At 47.8% G+C, this 25,422-nt stretch overlaps 1 protein-coding gene across 1 annotated transcript; it reads right to left on the bottom strand.

The window, feature by feature from the left end:
• Nucleotides 1–306: 306 nt before the first annotated feature.
• Nucleotides 307–23,933, bottom strand: Slc36a2 (solute carrier family 36 member 2). Its single transcript, XM_021177055.2, has 10 exons — nucleotides 23,709–23,933; nucleotides 20,011–20,101; nucleotides 19,129–19,217; nucleotides 17,762–17,857; nucleotides 13,115–13,199; nucleotides 10,734–10,952; nucleotides 9,734–9,832; nucleotides 5,321–5,487; nucleotides 3,719–3,888; nucleotides 307–792 (listed from the first exon to the last, which is right to left on the bottom strand). Exons 1-10 carry the CDS (start codon nucleotides 23,855–23,857, stop codon nucleotides 521–523), a joined length of 1,437 nt encoding a protein of 478 aa, XP_021032714.1. The 5' UTR covers nucleotides 23,858–23,933; the 3' UTR covers nucleotides 307–520.
• Between the last annotated feature and the right edge of the window lie 1,489 nt (nucleotides 23,934–25,422).

Raw genomic sequence — 25,422 nt, 5'->3', positions numbered from 1 at the left:
GTAACATAGATGGTGACATTTTACCTAAGCATTGTAACTGGCCCTGGCCCCCTCCATCTTGATGCTGCCGTGAGCACAGTGTTCCCCATCATGGTCAGGAAAAGGAAATGACCAAAGCTTGAGAGGGCAGGTACTATCTTCTGCCAAAAGCTGGCTCTTGCTGCCACCTAATGGCTGCTTTTTGCATAGCTCCACTCAAGGCAGGAAATTATCAGATAAATGACAAAAACAAGATGGCGGTTTCCACAGGCGAGGTCTCCACAGTGTGGAAAACTAGAGAATGACCAACATTTTTTTTGTTTGTTTGTTTTTAATGACCATCTATCTACACCTTGTATGTGGTGTCGATGGCCGCCATCTCCTTTGCACACACACATATGGTACTGGGGATAGCTACACCTGTTTCTTGTTTTGTTTTGTTTTGTTTTGTTTTGTTTTGTTTCGTGTCTTGGACCAGAGAAAAGGCGAAGTGAAAAGATTCATAGACAACATAAGTCACCGTGGGCGAGGAGAGGCTCTGTCACTGAATAAACATGGTGGAGTTGGACAGGGCGGGAGAGTTCCCGGACTTGATCAGCTCATCCAGGGCCTGGTAGGTCCCCACCACAAAGCCCATGAAGCCCAGGATGCTGATGAGGGCGTCCTTGGTGACGGTCAGGGGGCTAATGCCCTCTCCATAGTAGGTGACCACCTCCAGCAGGGGCGGGATGATGAGGGCCAGGGCACTGCTGCTCACAGAGCCCACCAGGGAGAGGACCAGGTCCAGGCGTGGGATGAGGATGGCCAGCATGCCTGTGGGAGATGAAGGGAGACAGATGGAGAGTCCCAGGTTTACTTTAAAGGCTGTTATTGAAGTTGTCTTTAAAAGAAACCAAACCTCCCTCAGAAATTCAGCTTTGCACATAAAAATTGAGGGCTGCGGATGTAGCTCAGTTGGTAGAATGCCTGCCCAGAATGTGTGAAGCCCTGATTCTATCCCTGGCACCATGAAAACTGGGCACGGCAACACACACCTATAACCCCAGCGACTTGGAGGTCCAGCCTGGAGCATCCAGAGCTCAAGGATTTCTTTGGCTACATAGACTAGTTTGAGGCTAACCTGCGATATGTGAGACTGTATAAAAAGGAAATAAATAAATGTAGAAAAAGAAAGAAAGAAAGAAAGAGGGAGGGAGGAGGGAGGAAGAGAGAGAGAGAGAGACAGAGAGAAGGCAGGGCATAGTAAAAGAAGAGGACTGACTCCTGCAAGTTGTCTTCTGACCTATACACATGTGTCAACATGTACATATGAATAACAAACAAATGTAAAAAAATAAATAAAAAAGAAAGAAAAGAAAAAGCAGAGAGTTCCCAGGGTGCCAGTCCTCTCCAGGAGGGCTCATTCGTGGTTGGTGTTGCCTATTCCTGTTGTTCAGCTCTGCCGTGACAGGGCAAAGCAATGCAGAGGTTCCTCCATCTTGTATTTTTGCTGAGGCCATTTTGGGTTTAACTAGACTTTGATCTCTTTGATGGAGAATTCCATGAAAAGTCACTCAGTTCTATTCCGGGAACCTGGAGGCCAGGATGTCTCAGTTTATTTATCTTAGTTTCTGTTAAATTGCCTGTTTGTGCAAACCCCAGCCTCAACCTCCTTGCCCCGCTTCAGCTGCTGTGTGAGACACCAGGATGTAGATTTTGCCTTTAAAGCCACTTGCTCTAAATGTTTGAGGCTACACTTGAGTCCCCAAATACCCAAGTATAGTCCCAGCCTGCTGGAATAAAGACTTTCACCTGGCTATAAATGGTGGTCATCTTTGGAGGGTTCCCCACAACACTATGTGTTCCTATTGTCGTGTTGTTGGCGGGGTTCTCTAACCCCTTCGGTTCAGTGCTTGGGGTTTTGGAGATGGAGAGACTGTTAAGAAAACCCAGTGTTCATTTGTGAGCTACAGCTAGGAGATCCAAAGGGGTAGCTCTCTATAACCAGGGAATGAAGGAAGCAGATTTGCCCCATATGGGGTCCCAGCAAAGCCCACCAACCCCCAAGCCCAAAGGGAGTGGGAGTTTCAGATGGTCCCTTAATTCCAATGACAACGGCTGGCTTCCTTGCAGCTAGCCTTGCTGATGGGGATTAGAGAGGCTGTGTTTCCAGAATTCCCTATTTAGTCAGCAAAACCGGTTTGGATCATGCCTTTTTGCTTAACCACTGTTTAGATATCAATAGCTTTGAATGATCTTTTGCTATTATTATTTCATGCATACATGCGTGTTCTGAACGCTCTCCACATCAAATGCTTTCTGCCTGTATTTTCATTTTCCAACCTTTGACAATGTCCTGTGGGTATGTACTATATGTTGACTGTGTCCCTTCCACTGCCTTCTCTCACCCCCACCCCTGTCTTTCATGTCTAAATAACCGGCAGGATTTAATTAGAGTTGCCTACATAACATTGGTGGGGGGTTCGGGGAAGGGAAGCCTTGTTTATAATGTTGGCCTAAATGTATACAAAATCATGAGGGACAGATAGCACCTGTTGTTTGAGCTTTTTCCCTGGCTCCCCTCCTTCAATGTCAGCCTTGGACGTGAAAGGTGCTTGCTCTGGAATTTGGTGACTTGGGTTCGAATTCTGATTATTTTTCTTCACTATTATTATTTATTTTAAAGTTTAATTACATTTACTTATTGATCATATGTGTGCGGAGTATGTGTCTCAGCACATATGTAGAAGTCTGAGGGAAACCTGCCATTGTGGGTTCTGGAACTAAACTCAGGTTGTAAGCCTTGGCAGCAAGTGTCCTTCCTAACTGAGCCATCTCATTGGCCCTTGGTTACTACTGCTGCTGCTGCTATTGAGACAGTGCCTCTTGTAGCTCAGGCTGACTTCAAAGTTGCTATGTAACCAAGAGAGTGACTTTGAACTTTTAGTCCTCCTGCCTGTACCTCCTGAGTGCTGGGATCACAAACGTGAATCACGGTTCTCTACCTCTGAGGTTCTGGGGATTGAAGCAAAGGCTTCACGCATGCCAGAAAATGCTCCACCAACTGAGTGACACCCTCAGCTCCAGTGCTCACTGGTCAATTATTTGGCAGTGTCCTGCTTCCTTATCATTCTCATGAGAGCTGAATAAAATGCCAAGAAATACAGCCTAGGACGAGTTTACCGCACACTGTGCCCCCCACAGTTTCTCTATCATGTGATAGTTATTTATTACGCTGGGTAGCAATGAATCTGTCCTTGGACTGGGCATCTGCATGCCTTTCTAATCAGGGAATGTGTAAGAATGGCCTAAATAGAGGTTGGGAGATTGGCTCAGTTAGCCAAGTGTCCTGGCAAGCACAAGGACCTGAGTTTGATTTCTAGAACTTAAAAAAGAATGAGGCATGGTGGGGTACACTTGTAACCCCAGCACTGGGGAGGCAGAGTCAGGAGGCTGATCTCTGGAGGTAGCCTCGCCTAACTGCTGAGTTCTAGGCTAATGAGAGACCATATTAAAAAGAAAAAAGGTGGTGGTGCCTGAAGAATGTCACCTAAGTTGTCCTCTGGTTTCTACATGGATGCACACCTCTGAGTGAATACACACAGACACACAGACACATAGACACACACACACACACACAGACACACACACACAGACACACACAGTCTCTGTCTTTGTGTCTGCCTGCCTGCCTGACTGTCTGTCTGTCTGTCTCTCCCCTAGAAATGGTCCGGAGACTCCCGGCCTCTGTTCTACTCACATGTGAGGCAGACCAGGGCGAGCCGAATAGACAGGTCCACGGGCAGCGCCCAGCGTTTTGACACCTGGGAGACAGCAAGGGGGATGATGATTTCCGCAGGGACATAGAACTGCAGGGCATAGGTACACAGGATGCCGACGACATACAGGAGCTTGACTGACTGGTACAGCCTGCAAGACACACAGCCATGTTCTCCATGGCCCAGCACTTCCACGCCTGGCCTCCTGGGGGCAGCAGACTCTGATGTTGGGACAATCCCTTGGGTCTTTGTTTCCTTATCTGAAAATGAAAGTGTGGTGCCTTCTCTGAATGCAGAGGAGTCTCACCAGTGTAGAGGGAAGAGAAGCATCAGGGATTCAGGCTCTGATGCTTTTCAGGGAAGGCCTGAGGACAGGAGCGGAGAATACGTACTTCTCCCAGAAACCCTTGGCTTAGGTAAGGTGCCAGGGTCCTAAGTGGAGGGTCTAAAGTCCTGTGTGACTAGAGTTCATAGGAATTGTTCGTGTCCCCTAAATCCTAAGTACATCAGGAGCCCCCAACACATGTCCCATCTAGTTGAGAGGACTGCGGAATCCCTGATAATGGAGAGGGAAAGACATTATCAGTGGGATTGTGTGAGGGGATGAAAGAAGAAACGGGGTCGTGAGTGGGCTTGAAGCTGAGGCCCAGATGAAGGGTGAGGTTTCAAGGGAGCTGGACTTGTGTGTGTGTATATACATGCTTGTGTGTATGTGAGTGCATGTGCGTGCATGTGTGTTGCATGCATGTGTGCATGTGCATGCATGTGAGTGTCTATGCATGCTATGCATGTATATGTGCATGTGTGCATATGCATTGCACATGTGTGCACGTGTGTATGCATGTGTATGTGCATGTACATGTGTGTTGCATGCATGCATATGTGTGTATGTTGTATGTGAGCATGTTCATGTGTATTCCACATGCATGTAGAGGCCAGAGGTTGATATCAGTGTCTCCCTCAGTTACTCTGCACTTTTTTTTTTTTTTTTTTGAGACAAGGTCTCTCACTGAACCTGGAACTCACTAATTCAGACTGACCAGCTGGGCAGTGAACCTCAGGGGTACTCCTGTCTCTACCTTCCCAGTGTTAGAATTACAGGCACATGCCTGGCTTTCTGTGGGGGTGTTGAGATCAGACTAAAAGTACTCACACGTGTGTGTCAAATTCTCTTACCCACTGAACCATCTCAAAGCTCTGTTCATGTTTTCAATGCTAGATCCCCTGGTTTGGGGGACCCCAGCAGCAGCAGAGCCTGGGAATGGGAACCAAAGGGTTCAACCCACAGATAGAAGCCCTTTGACCTCGTCTAGAACTCCTGTGCTCTCTCTTAGGTGACCAAGGATTCTTGTTTCCGTCCTTTCCTCTTAGTTATGCCCCCTTTGCACTGAGATACCTAGACCCGACTCAGTCTGGAAGCAGCTCTTGGTGGGATCTCTGTAGTCCACGGGACCAATGGTGGCTCCATCTCTCCCAGAGGGAGTGTCTCTATGCCTGGTTTCCTTGCTCCAACAGGGAGAGGAAGAGAGCTACACAGTTCTACACATCTCTCACTCCCTACCGCCCAAGAGCCATGAAGGTACCAGCAGTTGGGCAGGTTAAGAGTGATGCTGGCTTTGATGTCATCTCCAAACCGCAGGTAGCCCAGAGCCCCGATAGCAATGTACAGGGTGGTGATGATGGACATCCCCAATGACAGAATGGTTGGGAAGCCGCGGGCATCCTTCATCTTGTTTTCCAGAGGCAGGACCTGCAGGAGCATCCCACTGTAAGGAGGAGGAAAACAACAGCAACAACAATAACAGTAACAACCAGGAGCATAAAGAAGAGAAAGCCTTGCTGCCTCTGGAATGTGCCCAAATGAATCAAAAGAAGGGACCTTAAAAGACATTTGTATGCTCTTGTTCATGTCACCATCATTCATGATCAAGAGGTGGGAGGCAGACAAACATCATAAAATGGGTAAACAAAATGTGATACATACCTGAAATGGAATATTATACAGCCTTTAAAAAGAAGGAAATTCTGGGGCTGGAGAGGTGGCTCAGCAGTTAAGAGCCCTGATGGCTGCTCTTATAGAAGACACTGATTCAGTCAGTTCCCACCACCCACACCAGGCAGCTCACAACTACCTGTAACTCCAGCTCCAGGTGACTCAGCACGCTCCTCTGGCCTCTTCGGGCACCAGACACACAGGCAAAAGACTCATACACAGAGCATAAAAATAAATACATCTATTTTAAGGAGTCTGACACACATTGCAGTGCCTGTTAAGGCCAGAAGAGGGCGGTAGATCTCCTGGAGCTTGAGTTACAACTTGATAACCCTGGTTCTCCACCAGAGCAGCCAGCGCTCCTAACTGCAGAGCCATCTTTGTGCTTTGGACACACTAGTCATTTGAACAGAGGGAGGAGATATCTCACTGTGACTTGGATTTGTGTTTCCCCAATGGCTAACGAGAAGGTGCATATTTTTCATGTATTTGTTGGCGATTTGTAGTTCTTCTCGAAGAAGTCTCCACCGCGGTCATTCACCCATTTGGCAGCTGGATTACTTTGCTGTTGTCTGCAGGGTTCCTTATACACCCTGGTGTCAGCCCTGTCAGGTGATCGTGTGGCTCCTGTCCTGAAGGCCACCTCTCCCACGTTTTTCCTTTGCTGTCCAGATGCTCTTTAGTTAGATGCAACCCCATTTGTCGGTTTACTTCTGTCCTGTGTGCCTTTGGAGTTCTATCCAGGGAATCATTTCCTGGACCTCCACTGTGTTTGACTTATTCGACCCCCCCCCCAATATTCCCTTCTAGAAGTTTTAGAGTTTTGAGTCTTCCATTAATGTCTCTGATCCACTTGAGTTGATTTTTTTAAGAAAGATTTCTAAAATTACATGTCTTTGTGTGTGTGTGTATGTGTGTGTGTGCGTGCAGAGGTCAAAGGACAGACTAGTGGGGGTTGGTTTTCTCCTGCCATGTGAGTCTCAGGGGATTGAATTTAGGTCAGCAGGCTTGGAAGCAAGCACCTTTGCTAGGCCTTGGGTTGATTTTTATGCTATGTGAAGTCCCTCCCTGTTCCCCCAACCCGGGATAAACGTTATAATGTTGAGTATCAGGATGCTTTTCTTCCTGTCTCTATGAGTTTAAACTCAAGGGAGGCCCAAATTCTGGAATGATTCAGTGGTTGATGGAAAACAATCCATCGAACATCTTTTCTATTTTTTTTTTAAGCGGGGGACGTGAAGAGGAACCCTTGAAGGACAGATAGTGTTGCAGGAACCCCACTTTCCTGTTTCTCTGTCTCTGCCAGGCCACATCCCCAAAGGCAGGTCCCAGCCACAGAGCCACAGTCTGGTGTACTAGTGACACAGAGATTTTGCCCACATCTGAAGTAGCTGAGAACCAACTGGGAAAGGAAACTCCGGGGAACCTCAAGGGTGAGTGGGATTCGGGATTGACTTCACAACTCACGGTGCCTTGTGCAAAGTCAGGATGGGTAGAATGTGGGGGGTGTGATGCTTTTAAAGATCGGCCCTGTGAGGGTGAACAGGCTGTGCACCCGCCAAGCCTGGCCTGGGGAAAGACAGCTGATGCTTTTCTTGTCCTCCTGCCCTATTATGTGGTGTGTGTGTGTGTGTGTGTGTGTGTGTGTGTGTGTGTGTGTGTGTTTAAGCCATTGAGAAACACATGGAAGTCACAAGAAGCATAGGAAGACAGAAGCCAGGCTTTCCGCTCAGAGGAGAATCAAGAGGAGACTGGCTAGAAGCTGTTGAACTCAGATAAAGAAGTACTAATAAAAGATTTGTACAGACTGGGCATGGTGGCACACACCCAGCTTGGGGAGGTAGAGGCAAGAGCATTGCCATCACTACAAGGCCAGTCAGGAAAACTGCAAAAACCGTGCCACCACCCCCCCCCCCAAGATCTGAATACCTCCACCAAAGAAGACATGCAAATGCCAACTAAACATGGTAAAGAAAGGCCAGCTCGGTGGCTCAGCCGGGGAAAGCACTTGCCCACGCAAGCTGGATGTGGTGACATACTTTTGTAATCCTGGCACTATGAAGGTAAGGTGGGAGACAGAGTCAGGAGAATTGACATGGGGCAACTAGCCTGAGGGCCTAAGAGCAGTCAACACAGCCAAAGAGAACACCTCAAGAAGGTGAAGGAGAGAACTGACCCCTGACCTCCGCAGGCACACCTTCGCTCTCCCACACACGCTACTAATAATTAATAAAAAACAATTAAAGATGCATAAAAGTAAACGTGAAACTCATAACCAATTATCACTAGCTGTAAAATACAAATTAAAACATAATCAAATACCACTAAACACCTATCAGAATGGTTAGATTAAAAATATTTTGGGGCAGGGCTGGTGAGATGGCTCAGCTCACCGACTGCTCTTCCAAAGGTCCTGAGTTCAAATCCCAGCAACCACATGGTGGCTCACAACCATCCGTAACAAAAATCTGATGCCCTCTTCTGGAGTGTCTGAAGACAGCTACAGTGTACACACATATAGTAAATAAATAAATAAATCTTTAAAAAATATCTTGGGGCTGGGGCACAGTTCAATTACGCATGCTTAGCCTATGTGAGGTCCTAGGTCCAATTCCCTGCACGCTCTGAACTGACAATTCAAACAAGGGCTAACCCAGATACAGAAGGGAGCTTACACGTTCTGGTCTTTTGAAAAGTGCCAGTCAAGGCTGGGCGTGGAGTTCAGTGGTAGGATCATTTGCCTAAAGGGCTGGACTCTGGTTTCAGTCCCCAGCACTCAGAGCAATGACAAACAATATCCAGACAGAATGACTGTCATTCTGAAAACCATTGGGCAGTTCCTTATAGACATCTATAAATATGAGTTCCAGAAGCCTATTCCTAGGGAAAAAAAGTTAAATCCACAGAGATCTGTATACAAGTGCTTAGAGTAAATAGCTGTTAAAGACTAGAGACAATTCAGGGACTCTTCAGTGGGTGAGTGATGTGGGGGGCACCCCTGAGTGGCTGCTCTGCAGTGTGCTGAGCTTGGGATGCAGGATTAGAGTGACGTCATTGGGCTGAGAAGATGCTCATCTTGATGATATTGTCGTGTGTTCTCCACTTCAATATCAGAGGAAAGAAATTGCCTCTTTTTTTTTCCTTTTTTCCCCTTTTTCTTTTTTCTTTCTTTCTCTTTTTCTTTTTTAGAGACAGGGTTTCAGGTAGTTCAGACTAGCTGTGACTATGCTGTGGAGCTGAGGATGACCTTGAACTCCTGATTCTCCCACTTCCCCCTCCTGAGGGCTGGGATTACAGGCTTGCTCCATCAAACCAGTTAATGGGGTGCTGAGGATGGAAGTTAGGTCTTTGTATATGCTGAGTGAGCGCTCTACCAACTGAGCTATATCCCCAGCTCATAATTCATTGTAAATGTACAGCTCTTTTCCGTTAAAACGCCCATATCTTGCCAGGCAGTGGTAACATACACCTTTAGTTCCAGTAGTTGGGAGACAGAGGCAGGGGCAGGCAGATCTCTGGGCTGGAGGCTAGCCTGGTGAATATAGAGAGTTCCAGGATAGCCAGGATTACACAGAGAAACTCTGTTTCAACAAAACAACCCCTACCTCCAAACAAGCAAAACACCACTACAATAAAACCAAAACCAAACAAACAGCCCCTTCCAAACCCTCACCTATATTGCTTATGAACTCTTTTCACTTGAATTATGTACAACCACTAGTCTTGATTTTACAAAGGTTAGGAACCTCATATTGCTAGGAAGATAAACATTAAAGAGACACTCTGAGACAAAATAGCCTCTCGATTGCCTCTCTGTTGTAACCTACTCTTTGTTTGCTGGAGACAAGTCATCCAAATGAGAGCAGAGGTTGCTTTTATCCCATGTGTAATTCCCACAGACCTGAGCCAATGGCCAAGAGCACACAGAAAGTCTGAGCTCATAGCTCTTTCCCAGAGGCTGGTTCACAGGCCCCGGGAAAGGCCACCTTCATTCAAACCTTACCACACCGATGCTTTCAAATGAAAAAATGGCTGTTCCAAAGAAGAGCGGGTAGGTCTTCCAGCTTGCTACCAGTGGCAACTGGCTGGCATCTGGAATTTCCTACAGGGGAGAAAAATACATGATTGTCACTCTGTGGGCATGCTCGAGCTCCTCCGGGCAGGAGGGACTCTGGGAGGAGAGCTGGATTTGAGAAAATGGAATGCCAAAAAGTTCAGCAAGCCTTTTAGAATGAGGTAAAACTGATAAATATTGACTTTAATAGTGCACAGTACCAAAGAGCCAGAGGGCAGGAACATGCAGGCATTGTCAAAGCACCGAAGGTCAGTTTCTTATGAAGGGAGCAGGTTTACCAGAAGTCTCTAAAAGAACACTATCTATAGCATATATACACAGTGGTGACACAGGCTTGTGCCACCTAGCAGCACCCAAGAACATTATGAATGAATAGTGGGCATGAGTGTTAGAAGTCCTTGTGCGTGTGTGTGCATGTGTGTGTGTGTACAGGTGTAAGTGTACATATTTGGGTGCATGTGGAGGCCAGATGTCAATTTAAGTGTCTTTATTTATCCCTCTCTGCTTTATTTTTTGTTAGGGTCTCTCACTAAACTGGATCCTATCAACTTGACTAGACTGACAGGAATCACTCTATCTCTGCTCTGCTCACTCTAACTCCCCCACCCCAGTGCTGGAATTATAAGCATGTGCCACAGCACAGGTACAGGCAAACAGTTTACTAATGGAGTTGCCTCCCCAACTCCACAGACAGAGCCTTTTTAAGAGCTGAATTTGGTATTAAAAAGTGTCATTTGGAGACACAGCAGGAAGGAGATAGCTCAAAAGAGGAGACAGTACAAAGAGGGGAGGTTACAGCGAGAGGGGGAGATGGGTCCTAGGCTCAAGGGCGAGGAACATACCCACCCACTTAGGACTTGGCCCCTGCTGTCTATTATTGATACAAGGGTCCTGTCTCCTGGGGAGTCAGTGGGTGGTGTGTGCCCACCTGGATGATGTACTGGGCAATGATGACCAGGCTGACCAGCATGCTGATGTTGGCCAACAGGGAGAAGATGGTGAGGACACGGAGGTTCCTGATGAACACCAGAAGGCCCAGAATGGGCAGGAAGGAGAGCATGTAGAGCCGAGAGTCCATGGTGGGCGTCAGAACTACCGTCTCGTTCTTGTGGCAGCTGATGGTTGTGCTGTTAACAGCTTCTACTACCTGAGGAAGGAATGGGAAAAGATGAGGTGGAAAAAACATCCGGGCACATGGTGGATGTAGGGCTTTCCCCAGAACCAGACTCTCTTACAAAGAGTTGGGGGAGCTCGAGCAAGTACAGGGTACTTGAGAACTTCTTTTTGGTTTTAATTTTAAAAGACATTTAAATTACATATGCACACACAAAAACATGTATGTGCTCACATGACCCACATGTGTATGCATATGTGCTCACATGACCCACATGAGGAAGTCAGAAAGACAGCTTAGAGGAGTTGGTTCTCTTCTTCCACTATGTGGGCCCTGGGGCTGGAACTCAGGTCATCAGGCTTGGCTGTCAGTGCCATCTCTCCAGCCCATGAAATGCCTTATTCTAAATCCTCTTCACCAGACTTCCTCAAAGGAGGCCACCAATACAGTGAATTTAGCGATGTACAACTGCATTTATAGTGGGGTCTGCTGCCTTGGCTCCCGGCACCCATTCTTCTGGATTGATTATTCGTAGTGAATTCTTTTTTTGTTGCTAAATGCGGCTTTGGGGAAACTGAAGATTACAGAGCTGGAGGGCTGGCCTGTGAGTCAGGCTCTGCGATCAGAAAGACAGGCCAAGTGACACAAAGACCAACTAAAACTGGTGAAAGTGACCCTGACAGTGAGGTCCCAAGGGGTGACTCACTCACTCTACTGTTTACACACAGACGTACACACACAGACACACGCAAATACACAGACACACATAGATACACAGACACACACAGAGATACAGACACAGACAGACACAGACAGACACAGACAGACACACACAGACACACACAGACACACACACACACACACACACTGCTCTGGCCTTTTCAGACACCCACCTTTTAGCTTTCTCTTCCATTTTATAAGTCAGCTTCCATCATTCCAGTACATTTATTTTCACCCTAAAATTTTCCCAGAGTTCCTTTCTTTCACTTATAACCCCTAAGTTCCATCAGTTATTGCAGTGTAACTGGCCTAGAGAGTTGTTACCTCTTTTTAAAAACAAAAATATTAGATTATTTACATTATCATTTTGTGTGTATAAGTGTTTTGCCTACTTGTATGTTTGTGTTCCAACGTCTGGTGCCTGGTGAGGTCAGCAGTCAGTCCCGGGGACTGGAATTAACAGACACAGGCAGCTACTGAGCTGTCATGTGAGTGGTAGGAATGGAACCTAGGTCCTCTGCAGGAGCATCAAGTGCTCTCAACCAACTCAGCACCTCTCTAGCCCCAGTTATTCTTTCTTTGGCTGAACTAGTACTGGCATTTAGAATCTCAGCTCTCTCCCTCCCTCCCTCTCTCTCTCCCTCCCTCTCTCTCTTCCTCTCTTCCCTTCTCTTTCTTTCCCTCCCCCTCCCCCTTTCTCTCCCTCCCCCCTGTGTATTGGAACACTTACAGAACACTGGACATCCTTAACCCCTACTTAGTGAAGTAGAGGAAGAGGAGGAGGAAGAAGAAAAGGAAGAGGAGGAGGAAGGCGGGAGGAGGAAGAGGAAGAAGAGGAAGAAAATGAAGGAGAAGAGGAGGAAGAGGAAGAAGAAGCAGTGATGAAAATATTTGGCAACAATACAGATCACAGATCATGCTATGACCACTCTTTTTTTTTTAAAGATTTATTTATTTATTTATTTATTTATTTATTTATTTATTTATTATATGTAAGTACACTGTAGCTGTCCTCAGACACTCCAGAAGAGGGAGTCAGATCTCGTTACAGATGGTTGTGAGCCATCATGTGGTTGCTGGGATTTGAACTCCTGACCTTCGGAAGAGCAGTCGAGTGCTCTTACCCACTGAGCCATCTCACCAGCCCCACTATGATCACTCTTAGTGATTGACTGCTTCAAACTGAATCAATTACAATAGTCAGCCCTCCATTGCTGTAATAAAACACCTGAGATACTAAGATGGCATGAGCATGTACACGCACACACAGACACACACACACACACACACACGCACACAAACACACTCAGAAATCTGTAGATACACGGACGGTGGGGGAGGCCAAGCTACCTGATAGCAGCATGGCTTTCCCTTCCCATGATGAATTTCTGAGGACTCAGATGAAGTAAGGTGCCAGGCAAACAACTGGCAGAGAAGCTTCCTTCTGTGTCCTCCCCCTACCTTGGCTTGCTTACCTGTTTTAAATTGTCCGCCAGAAACACAATGTACACACAGCAGAAACCCAGCTGGGTGACGATAAGGAAGAAGCTCACGACACGCCTGCAGGGAGGAGGAGAGAAGCTTGATAGAAAAGAAGCTGACTTTTCTGATCCATTCTAGTCACTCTGCCCTCCGACCCCAATGGATAGTGACCCTGCACGAATACCTCCATCCTTCTACTACAATCGAGAGGGCAGAGGAGGGAGGTAACGGCGGCTGTTTGGGAACAGCCATCACACGCTCACAGCCGGCTAAGTGATCAAGTTCCGAGGCATGGGAGCCTGTGTCCCACCTAGCTCCATGGCACTCTTCAACACAGCCTTTCACTGTGACTGACAGCAAGCGCATATCAATTATTAGCTGCCTGGAACACAGAAAATGCTTTTCCCAGCATGGGTCAGACATTTCATTGGGTATTGAAAAAACATAGATAACACAGAACCTCTTGCTCTGGTAGGTTATAACAGAGTGTTTTGTAACATGAGAAGAAATTAGCATCTCAGGGGCAGAAGAAATGCTGCACTTTCGTGCTTGCTCCAAAGCTTGAAGGAAGACCTGCATTTAGATTCCTAGTATGCATGTAAAAAGCCAGGCATGGTGGCCCGCACTTGTCCCCCAAGAGCTGGGAAAGTAGAGACAGAGGTATCCCTGGAACTTGTAGCCAAATCAGTCAGTTTTAGGTTCAGCAAGAGTGTTATAATGAAACCTATTGTTATGGATAACTATGATTCAAAATGTATCCCCAGCAAAGGTTGGCTGGTGGGAAAAGTCTTAACAATTTATCTTTGCTCTCAGTCACTTAATATAGTGACCTTTAATCCTAAAGGGGAGAGAATAAGGGAGAGAGGGAGAGAGGGAGAGAGGGAGAGAGGGAGAGAGAGAGAGGGAGAGAGAGAGAGAAAGAGAGAGAGAGAGAGAGAGAGTTATGAATTGTAGAGACAGAAAGAAAGAGACATTCTTAGGCAGACCACTATGGCTGGAGAGACGGCTCAGTAGTCAATGTGCAATCCATGGCCCAACCCAGGGCCCCAGAACCACAACAACATCAGGTGTGTATGCTGTTCTTCCAGGACTTCCAGCCTTGGAAGATGGAGATAGGATCTCTACAGCAAGATGGCTAATGAAATTAGCCACATCAGCAAGCTCTGGATTCCACTGAGAGACCTTGCCTTACTGAGTAAGGGGGAAGAGTGAGGAAGGATGATTTCAGACATCAACCTCAAGCCTTCACGTGCGTGCGCGCACACACACACACACACTCACACATGGAACCGAGTGTGCTCCTACAGATGCAGAAGGATGCACATCACACATACATATGAAACTGGAAAAACCAGTACACGAGAAAAGTACCTTTGGAAAATGAGAAATTAGAGGGGGAGGGGAAGGAGGAAGAAAGAAGAGGAGATAGAAGAAGAGAGTGGAGGAAGAAATGGAAAGATAGGAGAGATGGTGGAGATGGAGGAATGAGGAAGCAGTGGTGTAGAGGGAGCAGGTGGGTTTCCATGCCTTCCTAGTGCACGGTTCACTGATGGAGCCAGAGGGGATCCTGACCGTGGACCACTGGGTGGGGGGGGATAGATAATCTTATGTGATAGACCTGATTTTGACTTGGACCACGGGCCTTTGGAGAAGGGGACAGGACATGTTCATTTGGTATCTGAAGCTTAATGCTGTACAGGACACAACTGAGCCTCAGCAGCTGGGATGCTGAGTTGTGCTCATGTACAAAGCCTTGAGGGGGCAAATCAAGTCTGAGGAGGTCCCAACTGTCAGATCCAAAGGAAACTCCAGTTCTCCAAACTCCAAAAGACATAGAGCTAGAAGTGTGCGCAGGATGGACTATAGAATTTCTGGTGGTTAGATAAAAGCCAGCATTCCCCAATGACTTATTAAATCTTTCCCATCGGCCAAAAGGAGTAATTATCCTTATCTGGCAGAAGGGACATATGGCTCTCTATTGACACATACCGGTGGTTGCATATCAAAGTGCATGCTGGCTTCTGGGCTCACTCAGTATCACAAATACCTGATAAGTTTTCAAAATCCATGCTCCCATCCTAGCCTTTCTCACCTCCTCCTCTACCCTAAACTCCTCAGGCCCCGCCCAGCTACTCATCCTGTTTATGACCCAGCTGTCCTCACTGTTCCCGGATCTTGCTATCCTCACTGCTCTCTCTCTATTCCCTATCTCTGGATATTCTTCCTTTTCTAGCAGACAGCTCCAGGCTATGTCCAGCCTGCTGGCCATGGCCATGCAGTCTACTTCTTTCTCTCTCTGCTCTGGACTCTTCCACATGCTTCTAGCTGTTCTCTCTCTCTCTCTCTCTCTCTCTCTCTCTCTCTCTCTCTCTCTCCTACAATAAAACCTTCCTCTCAAGTATTCCATGGAGCAGTGATGCTGGCAGTTTCTTTATTGCATCCCTCTCACATTCATCAAAACCCTCACAAATACTAACCCTGCAGAACACCACTTGATAGACACAGAGAACAGCAGTGGATCTGATAGAGAATAGGGAAGGAAGCTGGGGATAGGCCAACAGCTAAGAGAAAAAGAAGAAATGATTGTCCCTACATCTGCTGAGATGCTTTTAGGGTAGGGAAGGCTCAACCAGAAGGGTCTTTTAGGACCATGGTGAAAGACATGAAAAGACAGTAGAGACAAGGGTGAGTGCAATGCCAGGAAGTAATTAGAAGGCACTCTCCCTCCCTCTCTCTCTCCCTCCCTCCCTCCCTCCCTCCTTCTGTCCGTCCTCTCTTTTTGGCTTCTGTGTGTTTACTGACATATGCATGTTTACTGTATGTGTGAATGCATGGTCATTGTGTATGTATGCATATTCACTGTGTGTGTGTGTGTATATGTTCATTCTATGTATGTTGTCCAAAATAGAAGGGGGCAGAGGTCTGAGTGAAGCTGGTTCTTCTTTCCTGGTTTTGTTTGTTTGTTTTTATTATCCATTTGTGTGTGTGTGTGCGAGTGAGTGTGCACGTGTGTGCATGTTTTACACCTGTTCACACATGTGTGTGCATGCCTATGGAGGCCTGAGGTTGATGTGAGAATCATTCTCCATTGCTCGTCCATCTAGTTCATTATTGAGGTAGGGTCTCTCAGTCAAACCCAGAGCCCCCTTAATGGCTAGCCTTGCCAGCCAGCTTGCTCTCGGGACTCCCCTGTCTCTTCTTTCTGAGTTTGGATTTGCAGTTGGACCACCACCCTCATCGATATTTATGTGGGTTCTGGAGATCTGGACTCTGCTTCTCAGGCTTGCACAACAAATGCTTTGACCAATAACAAGCCATCTCCCCAGCCCCAATGCTTTCCTTTTCTTTCAGCTAATCCCTTACCAAGACAACTTACTTCATTCCCAGGACAACAGCTTAGTCTTGGTCTCCATCACCATCAGAATGGACATTGCCTACACTAAAGCCTCCCTGTCTGTCCAAGTCTGCCCTGTGCTCCCTTATAATCTCTTCCCCTCACGGACGCTAAATGAACCTTTCAAGAATTCAAGCTTGCTTAGTCCCGTGATTAAAAGCTCTCTTGGTTTTCTGCTGGTCTTCAGAAAGGGGCTGGAGAGACAATTCAGTGGTTGAGAGTGGGCACTGCCTTTGCAGAGGATTTAGTTGGGTTCCCAGCCCCTACATCACAACCACCTGTTAACTCTAACCCCACAGGATCCAGTGCTTCCGGTATTTGGAGGCATTTGTACCCACATGCACACAACTCACCCCCAACACACATAATTAAAAGTAATAAGAATAAATCTTTTTTTAAAAAAGAAAATAACAAAATCTTAGAGAGGGTCTAAAATATACAATATGGGCCAGTGAGATGGCTCAGCAAATAACAGAGCTTGCTGCCAAACCTAATGACCTGAGAGTTCCATCCTTGGGACCCACGTGGTAGGAGGAGAGGACAGTGTTCGGAGCCCCTCCCCTAAACAAATAAGTACATATTAAACCATTAAAAAAATAGAACGCGCAATGTGACTGAGCGTCTAGTTCCTTCCTTAGTCTATCTCGCCACCCGGACTCCGCCTTCATGCTGCTTAGTCTTTCTGTAGCATGAACCTGTCACATAGCCCCAACATGGCTTGCACCAATCCCTCAGCTCTGCCCGGGTCCTGAAGGATCCTTCAAGCCCCGCCTTCGACATCCCTAAGTAACTCCTCATCCTTCGAGGTTACTTAAAGCAGAAGCCATCTCAGTCTGTCCAGCGTAGCCACCCTGGCCCGACACATCCCCCTACCCTTGGCCCTGACACTCCTCTATCCAGTTGGTAGTAGCCAGAACCTCTTTCATGTGTATCCCAGTGGGTATTGCATAATCGAGCGCTAGGCTGTCTTTCCCAATGGACCATGGGTAATGCAAGAGCAAAGCCGCGCAGTCTCTCTCTTTCCCTGTGGTGTTTGCCGGGTAAGTGTGGTTTCCTAAGAGTGTATGGTAAATGACCATTTGTCACCAGAGATACCTGAGAACTGGATAGGTGATGTTGGCAGTGACCTGCCTCCCGGGGTGGACAGTCTGACCTCTGAGCCACCTTGTCAGAGAAGAAGACCTTCCCGGACAGTATGGTTTTCTCCATACCCAAAGCCGCTGGGAACAAAGCAAGAGCAAAGTACCTCCCCCAGTGGGCGTGGTTTTGCAGCCAGGCATTGGGACTGGAAGCCAGTCCGTGCATCACTGTGTCCCCATAGTCCATGAAAGGCTTGTTCAGTCTGTTGGACAAAACACATATGGTATTTTAAAAAACAGATGAACCTAAGATTATGTTTTTAAAGAGCAAAGGGGCCAAGCTGGGGAGATGCCATGTAAACACAAGGACCTGAGTTCAAATCCCAGAACGCATATAAAAAGCCAGGCATAGTAGCACTGGTCTGAAGTCCACACACTGTTATATCAAGATGAAAGACAGAAACAGGAGACTTCCTGCATCCCTGGCATCCTGTTGTATCCTTGGCATGCACAGTGAACAAGAGACTTCAAACAAGGTAGATGGCCAGGACAGACAGCTGAGGCTGCCCTCTGACTTCCACACTGTGTTGTGGCATGTGTCTACACATATGAACACATACGCACACTTCCTGACATGCTCTGCACCCCTCCAGGGACTGACCTAACTGGGGTAATGAAGGACTGAAGAAAGGAAAAAGACAGACACACGTCCAGGAAAACTGGGATCCAGTGGGGCCATGCTTGCTCTGAAGCAGGGCAGCCCAGTCCCCATGTACCTGACTTGAGGAGGAAGGCTCAGCATACACAGCTGAACCAGGAGGCAGGTCTACCTAGCAGGGGTAGGAGGGCTCTGTAGGGAGAAGCCTCAGGCTGCAGCCATCCCAGAAGAGGAAGCTGTGGCTGACAGTTGCTGCATGCACTGCCCACATTCACCCTAGTTGCAGAGGAAAGCACTGCCATCTCTTTGATGGAAAGGCTTTGGGGGCATTGGGATTCTTGACCGGACTGTGCTCATGGCAAAAAATATACAATTGCTCAGGGTTCCTCCACTCCTCACACATCCACTTAGGGAACCCCACAACTCATGGTCCAGAGATCCAGACCAAGGCCACACAGATAGAAGGTGGAAAAGGCAAGAAGCCAGCACAGCCAGGTTCTAATTGGGGCTGTAATTCCACAGGGCTTTTTCTCACCTGTGGTTCCAGCAGTTACCACACAGCATGAGTAATAGCACAGGTCTGGTGTGGGTGTAGTAGTGCCTAGACCCATGGCTCTCACTAAACTGGGAATAACCCTTAGAGGCAGGGATGGGCAAGAGTTATTTACACCCACTATACAGGCAGGCTGACCAGAAGAGCTCAAAGGCCTGGTTGAGGTCATTTAAGCAGCGGTGTTTCCAGGCCTCCCCTGAGGTCTTCCCCACTCCTGAAGCTCTTTTTCTTGGCAATCATGGGGACCACAAAGAAGAAAGCTCTTCTAATGTGTAGAGTGTTTGCGGGCTGTCCTCAAGACCCACACAGGGGACCTTCCTCACCTGTGACAGAAGCGCTGGGCACATCTGACTAGGATGTGCATACAGTGGCAGGCGATGAGGCCCATTACCAGCAAGCTGAGTGGGCCCATCTGCAGGCAGGACAGACAGACAGACAGGAGTAAGTGGGGGAGAAGACAACTTAGAGGAACAGATACTGCTGAGGACTCAAAGGTCTCTGTCTCTGTCTCTCTCTGTCTGTCTCTGTTTCTCTCTGTCTGTCTCTGTCTCTTTCTGTCTGTCTCTGTCTCTCTGTCTCTCTGTCTCTCTGTCTCTCTGTCTGTCTGTCTCTCTCTCTCTGTGTGTGTGTGTGTGTGTGTGTGTTTGGGAACAGCAGGGGAGCAGTTCTCCAGCTTTTCAGGTCATCGGACTTGGTAGCCAGTGCCTTTATCTCGTGAGCCATTTGCTAGCCCTGAAAGAACTTTCTAGAAAACCAAGTTGAAAGAGACTTGGCTACTCTTTCCAAAAGTTAACCTCAAGTCATGTCCAAAAAGTATACATAGCAAGCATGGTGACATTTGTGAGGGAGCAGGAGACTCAGAGTCCTGACCCACATGTCCCATTGGTGGTCTCTGAGATGTCCCCAAGGGCATCTGTAAAGGGAGACTGGGTAACTGGTCCTCCTCCAATCCTTACATTCTACAAAAGGAGGGATCTGAGGCCTGAGGGTGGATAAAAGGTGTTGACTTGACTCCTAGTGCCAGAGGCCAAGCCAAAGCACAACTCAGACTCGATGTTCAGATTCTATGTCTGGGTCAGATACCCCTCCCCCACTCCCCCCCCCCGCCCCCAAGCACTGACTGCTACAGGGTATTTTAAACCATTATGTCTTCTTCCCCATCCCACAGCTTCTTCATAGTGCCCCCACTTAGCCATGCCTCTTACCAAGATGCCTGCATTCTTCACAGCCAGGGGGAGTCCCAGGATCCCTGTGCCCATGTTGCCTTTGACCAGATGAACCAATGTCTGGAACCCGCTACAGGAAAGGAAGGCAGTCAGAGGACATGGAAGTGGAGCTGGGAAAGGACCTAGCAGCCATCCCCTCATAGCGTGCCAGCACTTCAATTAAACTGGGCAGGTAAAGTCATGGCCATCTCGATTTTCCTGTATCCTTGCTTTGGCACATCTGGGTCTCCTGGAAGGTGACCACCCATCCCAAGATATCCAGAATTGTTCCTGCATTAGCGGCTTGGGCCCTGTCTGTGCCCCGAAGCACTAATTGTATGAGACCCTGTATGGGAGGAGTCTTTAAATATAACATCTCATTTAATCGTCTTGGCAGGACTGTCTTAGTCAGGGTTTCTATTCCTGCACAAACATCATGACCAAGAAGCAAGTTGGGGAGGAAAGGGTTTATTCAGCTTACACTTCCATACTGCTGATCATCACCAAGGAAGTTCAGGACTGGAACTCAAGCAGGTCAGAAAGCAGGAGCTGATGCAGAGGCCACGGAGGGATGTTCTTTACTGGCTTGCCTCCCCTGGCTTGCTCAGCCTACTCTCTTATAGAACCCAAGACTACCAGTCCAGGGATGGTCCCACCCACAAGGGGCCTTTCCCCCTTGATCACTAATTGAGAAAATGCCTTACAGTTGGATCTCATGGAGGCATTTCCTCAACTGAAGCTCCTTTCTCTGTGATAACTCCAGCTGTGTCAAGTTGACACAAAAATAGCCAGTACACAGGACAATAAAGTAGGCAATGGTTGGGGTTTGGTCTGTAGATGGGAAATGGAGGCCCCAAAATACTTAGATAATTTGTCTACGAGTGCACAGTGGAGTCGTGGCTGGAAGCCAAGCTGCTTTGTAGCTCTGCCCTTCTGCAGGACCCTGGGAGGCAGTCCCAGGACAGGGAGGAAAGGGGCAGCCCCACATCATCACAGAGGAAACTGAGGCCCGGAGACCAGTTTGACTTCCTGAACTGTGGCAGAGACAGGACTGCACTCCCAGAATAGAGGAAAAGGCAGACTGGAGACAAGCCCCAGGGACTTCTCAGCAGTAGGTCAGGTGATGTCAGTCATCTGGGGATTGATCTCCAGAGATCTTTTTTTCTTTTCTTCTTAGCCCAAGACATTAAGTCTGGAGAATGGCATGACCTCTAACCCAATAAAACCCAAGTTAAAGCAAAGGACTCCCACTCTTTCTGTTGCTGTTGGCTTATGGTGCTCGGGGTCACAGCCGGGACCTTGTACATGCTAGGCAAGAGCTCTACCGCTGAGCGGTGCCCTCAACACTCACGATTTCTTCACTCTCTTTCTCTTCCATCCTCCCCTACTTCTCTCTTATTGTTCTCTGGATCTCCTATAGCACAGGCTAGCCTCAAACTCACTATACAGCCAACGGTTACCTTCAATTTCTGATTGTTCCACCTCCACAACCCCAGTGTTGAGACTACAGCTATGTCACCATGCCCAGTTTATGCGGTGCTGGGGATCAAACCCAGGGCCGTGTACCATCCAGACAGGCGCTTTACCAACTGTGCTATATTCCCAGCCTCAATTTACTATTTAGTTAAGACAGATGTGAAGTTGATCCAGAGGACAAGGTCATTAGGGGAGAACAATTCCAAGTTGGGACTTTCTCTCCCAATGAATCTCAACTATCCCAGCTCTCTTCTAGATGTTTCTGTATTCCAACCTTGTGATACACAGTACTAAGCTTTTATCCAAACCCCCAGAAACCTTAGAAATTCCCCCAAAAAACCCTTGCAGCCAAGAGATCGTCTGGAAGCAGGGACAGGAGTCTGGCAGGAGCCTAGATTTTGGAATCAGACGAACCCAGGATTACAACCCAAGGCTGCTACTTATCCGGCTCTGTAATTTTGTGGGGGCACATGTTTGGCTCTGTAGCGCCTCTGCAAATGTTAAGAATAACAAAAAAATTTGAAAAAGCTGACTCAACTCCCGGTCTCTATTTTAACCCCCAAGTCCTCCAGCATTGGAGGACCTGCCCATGGATTGGCGGGAGTTAAAGAACAATCGGAAGAGGGGTGGTGGTAGAGAGTCCTGCGTGCTTGTCTCTCTCCCTGTGGGTGTCAACATTGCTGACAGAGAACTACACCCTCAGCCCCCAGCGATGGGCTTGTTTTGCAACTGGGAAGGGGTCAATGGGTCACTTAGGAAATTTCTAACTAAAGGACTTAGGAAATCAGAATTAGCTTGTAGCTGTTTGTTCGGTCAGCTTGCAGTGTGTCGAGCCATGCAAAAATTTGGACCAGGAGCTAGGAGGCCGGGGTCCTTTGGTGACATGGAGCCACCATCACAAGTACTTTTTAAGCAGCTAAGAGTACACAAGCACTCAGCTCGCGCTCACATAGAAGGTGCAGCCATCCTGGGAGGAGCAAGCCATCATTTCTAGACTTTCTTGGGCTGGCAAGTGGGAACTGAACCCAGACAGCCAGACTCCATCCCCTGCCTGCTTTCCCAGCCTGGACTCCCTGTCTCCAAGTCCCACAGGCTCCGCTCTGACTCTCTCTTGTTTTATTCCTTTGATTTTTAAGGAGTTGAAATTGCCACCTCGACCATCCAGGACACAAGAGTCAGCTGGTTCTCTCAAAGTTGAAAAATACCCTGCTCTGCTGTGGGTGGTCCAGGGGCCTCAGCAGCTCACTCAGTGACCTCTAGCACTTAGGAAGCCCAGGACCAGACCCAAGGACAAAGGAGCCATTGAGGCCATTCCTGCAGTGTCTTGTATGCAGTGTGGAGAGAGACTGTACCCATTCCTTCAGTACCTTCTCCCTCTCTGCCACACACTCCCCCTCTCTGTCTGTCCATCCTTTAATGTACTAGGTCATATCTGCTCCTCCCTGCTTTCCATATGAGGAAACTTGCTTCAGGGGGGAGAAGGACAGGGCTTCCACCTGAACCCAGACCTTCTGGTCCTCTGTTAAGTACACTCCCTACTACCTTGATGACATCAAACTTGCTCCTTAAAGCACGAGCCTGGGATGGCTAGACTGCTATGTTGGTGAAGTCAAGTAGGGAGGAGGAAGAAGAAGAAGAGGAGGAGGAAGAGGAGGAGGAGGGTGTTGGAGCCCTGTAGCTTGTCGTGTTCTGAAAACCTTTGCGAATGTCTCCTTCTCCAGAATCCATCTTCTGGGAAATGGAAGACACTAGAAGCTTCCACATGCTGTTCTTTGAGTAGTACCATGGCAGCCCCAGCGGCAGCAGGAGCCAGGCTTGCTACAGGGAGAGGCTTGCTTGTTGCTTGTGGCTGAGGCCACTGTGGTTTTCATACTGACCCCAGCTTCCCTCCAAGTTCTGCCTCTTTCCTAGACACTGAGAGCCCCAAACCGACTTTAACAAAAGTGCTTAACCCCCTTCCTTCCAATAAATCTTTTTTTTTTTTTTTTTTTTTTTTTTTTTTTTTTTTTAAAGCTGTTGGGTCTCAGTTCCCTCTCAGGACTTTTCAGATTCTAATCGTGCCCCTTGCTAGAACGTCCTATTTGACACAAACCCTGACTGCACTTTTTCCTCTTTGGTGTTCCCGAGGCTGCACAGTGGGTTGAGGGTCAGACACGCCCACCTCGAGATCCGGACTGGAAGGTGATGGAGGCAGACGTGGGGTGGGAGGGAGCTGCACTCACGTTATGCCCTTGGTCTTCTTTGATGACTCTGAAGAGCTCCCATTTGCTGGACTGGGATCCTGGCTCTGCACCTTCTTGGCACTCTCAGGAAGGTCCAGATTGAGAGTGGTGGCTACCTGCGGACTCCCGGCACTCTTGGTCACAGACATGATGGCTTCAGAAAGGGAAAGCTCAAGGTAGGGAGAGGGCAATCAAGGAGGTGTATGTGCAGGTGCAAGTTGGGCCCAGTAGATCTGGCCGGAGAGCTTGCTCTGGCCAGGCTGGAATGAGACCACGCCCACCTGCATGGATACCCCGCCTCCTCTTGCTTAAAGAAACCCAGCAGGAGGAAGAGAGGAAGGAGGGATTTGGGGAGAGAGCCATAAGCTTTATTGGTATTACCCAATCAACCACAGTGCAGTTAACTTTTTCTTTTCTTTTCTTTTCTTTTCTTTTCTTTTCTTTTCTTTTCTTTTCTTTTCTTTTCTTTTCTTTTCCTTTCCTTTCCTTTCCTTTCCTTTTCTTTTTCTTTTCCCTTTCCTTTCCCTTTCTTTTCTTTCTTTCTTTTCTTCCTTCCTTCCTTTCTTTCTTTCTTTCTTTCTTTCTTTCTTTCTTTCTTTCTTTCTTTCTTTCCTTCCTTCCTTTTTTCCTTCCTTCCTTCCTTCTTTCTTCCTTCCTTCCTTCCTTCCTTCCTTCCTTTCTTTCGAGTGTGACAGGATCTCCTGTAGCCCAAAGTGGCCTGTAATTCAATTCATTAGATAACTAAGGATCACCCGGGACTTTTGAGTCACCTGCCTCTACCTCCTGAGTGCCGGGTTTACAGATGTGTCCACCACCGCATCTGTTTTTATATACAACTGGGGGCAGGACCTAGGCCTTTAAGCATACTAGGCAAGCAGTCCACATCTGAGCTTTATTTCCCATCTATCCTGATAATTTTAATGACGAGAGCCGAACTATTTATTACACACTCCGCTAAGGGGGTACCCATTTCTGCCTCTGAAAAAAAAATGCCTTCCTGTCTCCATCTCAGGGCAGGCTTCCCAGGTCCTACCAGCCTGCAGTCAGCTCTAAGAAGATGGGAGGGGCAGCTGGCACCTCACCTAGAGCAGGGCTCTTTCTAAGGTCCCACGTGTAATTCTGAACTCGTGGCCTGTCTGTGTGTTTGTATGCATGCGTGCATGCTGTGTATATGTGGAGGTAAGAGCTGGATTTGAGGTGTCTTCCTCAAACGTAGAGCTGACTTAATACAGTGACTCACGTTGTGGTGACCCCCAGCCATAACACTGTTTCATAGCTACTTCATAAACTGTACTCTTGCCAGTTATGAATCGGAATGTAAATATCTGATATGCAAGAGAGCTGATATGTGGCACCCCCGCCCCCCCCCCAGGGGTCGCCACCCACAGGTTGAGAACTGCTGAAGAGGCATCTTTGCTTTCTCCATGGAGGGAGAAGGAAAGGAACGAATTCTGCATGAGTCCCAGACGCATTTTCCTGGGCAGGCCACGGTTCAGGGGCTTCAGGGGCGACCGGGTGTGATCTGCTTAAGGTTACAATGTGGCTTCCGGGTTGGAGCTCTGGACCGGAAGATGGTCTCGGGAGCTTCTTGGGATTCTGCTCTCTGCCATTATCTCTGCTCAGTGTAGATGAACCAGTCAAACTCTCCTCTTCTACAAATTATAGCATTTTTCTCTAGTTGTACAAGTCTCCCCGCCACCATCTCCTCCTCAGA

The sequence above is a fragment of the Mus caroli genome, unplaced genomic scaffold, assembly GCF_978045245.1.
Source record: "Mus caroli unplaced genomic scaffold, Mus_caroli_1 scaffold_13, whole genome shotgun sequence".
NCBI classification, from domain to species: domain Eukaryota; kingdom Metazoa; phylum Chordata; class Mammalia; order Rodentia; family Muridae; genus Mus; species Mus caroli.
Note: the sequence above shows the minus strand (reverse complement) of the source record. Positions and strands in the feature narration are given on the sequence as shown.